Raw genomic sequence first — 1,682 nt, forward strand, 5'->3', positions numbered from 1 at the left:
GCCCGCCGCCGGCCCGCCTCCCTCAGCACCGGCTGCAGCCAGTTCCTACAGAGCATGTTGCCGCATTTCCCCCCTCCACCCTCACCCCCCTCTTTTCGTGATTAAGCTGACATCACAGAAACCTGGGCAGAGGTCGCAGCCAATGGGAGCGCGATTTATTTATAGCTCCGAATTAAAGGTTCGGAGTTTGCCTAGCAACAGTGGGCAGAGAATCCCGTGAGAAGAGCCACAGGCGCTGCTCCAATAACAAAGAACGGCCAAGGCGGAAATAAAAAAATAGGAGAAATCCAGGCGCAGGCTGGGAAGATGAAACTTTTCTCGGATCCGTCCCCATTGTGCAGTAGCCCACGTCACTGGGGATCCGTTTGCGCCGGGTCTACGAGGCCCTTTCCCGAGATCCCCACTTCTAACCTTCCCCCCCTCCCCCGCCCCGGTTCCCTAGCAAACCTTAGGATTTCTAGTAAAGCCACCTCGCTAGAGATGTGCCCAGCGACCGAAGGACAAGGAGGGCCAGAGCATCCCCAGCAATTCCCCAGCTAAAAGGGACAGCTCTGCATAAACCCCGACGGTTGTGTGCACTCGATCCGGGAAAGAGCACGTAACGCCCCGAGCGCCCCCTTCTCTCGCCACAGCAGCCACGGTATGTGGCTTCCCGCTGGCAGAAGGAGCCGGAGCCGGCATGTCTAAACGTCTGAGCGAGCAGCCGTCCCCTCGGCTGTGGATGCACTGGCTCCATCCCAAGGCAGCTCGCTTTCTGTACCTTGCCCGCATTTAGTACAAATGGTTTTTAATCGGTACATACCATAGCTTGCTCGATTTTGTTGTCAATAGCTACCACACTTGCACCAGAGGAGCTGAAAAAGAGGGGGGAAATCGATCAATGGAATTTACCTTAAACATCCGACACACACACACACACACACAAAAAGGACTTCCCAATTCTGTGATGTTACTAGCATCATTTTTGTAATATTTAAGGCTACCTAACATATCGCCCTCCAGAAAACATAAGCCACTCTTTACTAACGAATATCCAGACGTCTCCCTATTTTCGTGAGCCACAAAGGGCTAAATTACATAATGAGCTAAAAGCCTGTTCTCTGCCCAGGCCGGCGATAAGGAGGCTGCTCTCAACATTTCGAAAAGCAACATCCATGTCACCGTCGTCTCGGCAATGGACAAAGGAATTCGCCTGGCTATCTATCACCTGCATTATTACAAGTATCTCGAGAGTAAATTTAAAGAAACTCTCCCAACCGACATTTACCTATTGTCAAGTCTCACAGAGGCGTTTTCAGTCCCCAGCAAGGATGACAAGAAAGAAATTGAAAAATGTCTCAGTTGGTAAACTCCTAGATCCATCGCCACTGGTCTACACCATTGGGATTTCATGCAATTGCAGCCAAAAACACCCTCGCAGGAAAAAAAAAAAAAAAAAGAGGGACTACCAGCAGCCTTGTTTGAGCTAGATAAAAACCTTCTAGCTTTCTGCAGCCCGGGGAGAAACAGAAAACAGCCGCCCTGATTTAAAGAGAGCCGGCCTCTGGGGCTTGGCGACCCCGGGAAGATGCGGATCTCACTGCCGGGATGGGAGGCTCACAGGACGGGAGCCGGCTGCACTGGGATCCAGACCCAGGCTCCCGGCTCGGGGCGAAATATATGCAGGGAAGAGCCGCGCCGAT

At 52.3% G+C, this 1,682-nt stretch overlaps 1 protein-coding gene across 3 annotated transcripts in view; it reads right to left on the reverse strand.

Moving 5' to 3' along the window:
- Nucleotides 1-1,682, reverse strand: part of TSC22D1 (TSC22 domain family member 1) — a 115,549-nt gene that overhangs the window by 1,805 nt on the left and 112,062 nt on the right. For 2 of the 3 annotated variants that reach the window (XM_015591817.1, XM_025048994.1), the window contains exon 2: nucleotides 803-854. In XM_015591817.1, the coding sequence (XP_015447303.1) occupies nucleotides 803-854 (52 nt within the window). Of the gene's footprint in view, nucleotides 1-802; nucleotides 855-1,267; nucleotides 1,645-1,682 lie in introns of those variants that run through there. The other variant, XM_006914957.3, reaches the window with a different exon arrangement.

This window comes from Pteropus alecto, unplaced genomic scaffold, assembly GCF_000325575.1.
Source record: "Pteropus alecto unplaced genomic scaffold, ASM32557v1 scaffold35, whole genome shotgun sequence".
In the NCBI taxonomy this organism is placed as follows: domain Eukaryota; kingdom Metazoa; phylum Chordata; class Mammalia; order Chiroptera; family Pteropodidae; genus Pteropus; species Pteropus alecto.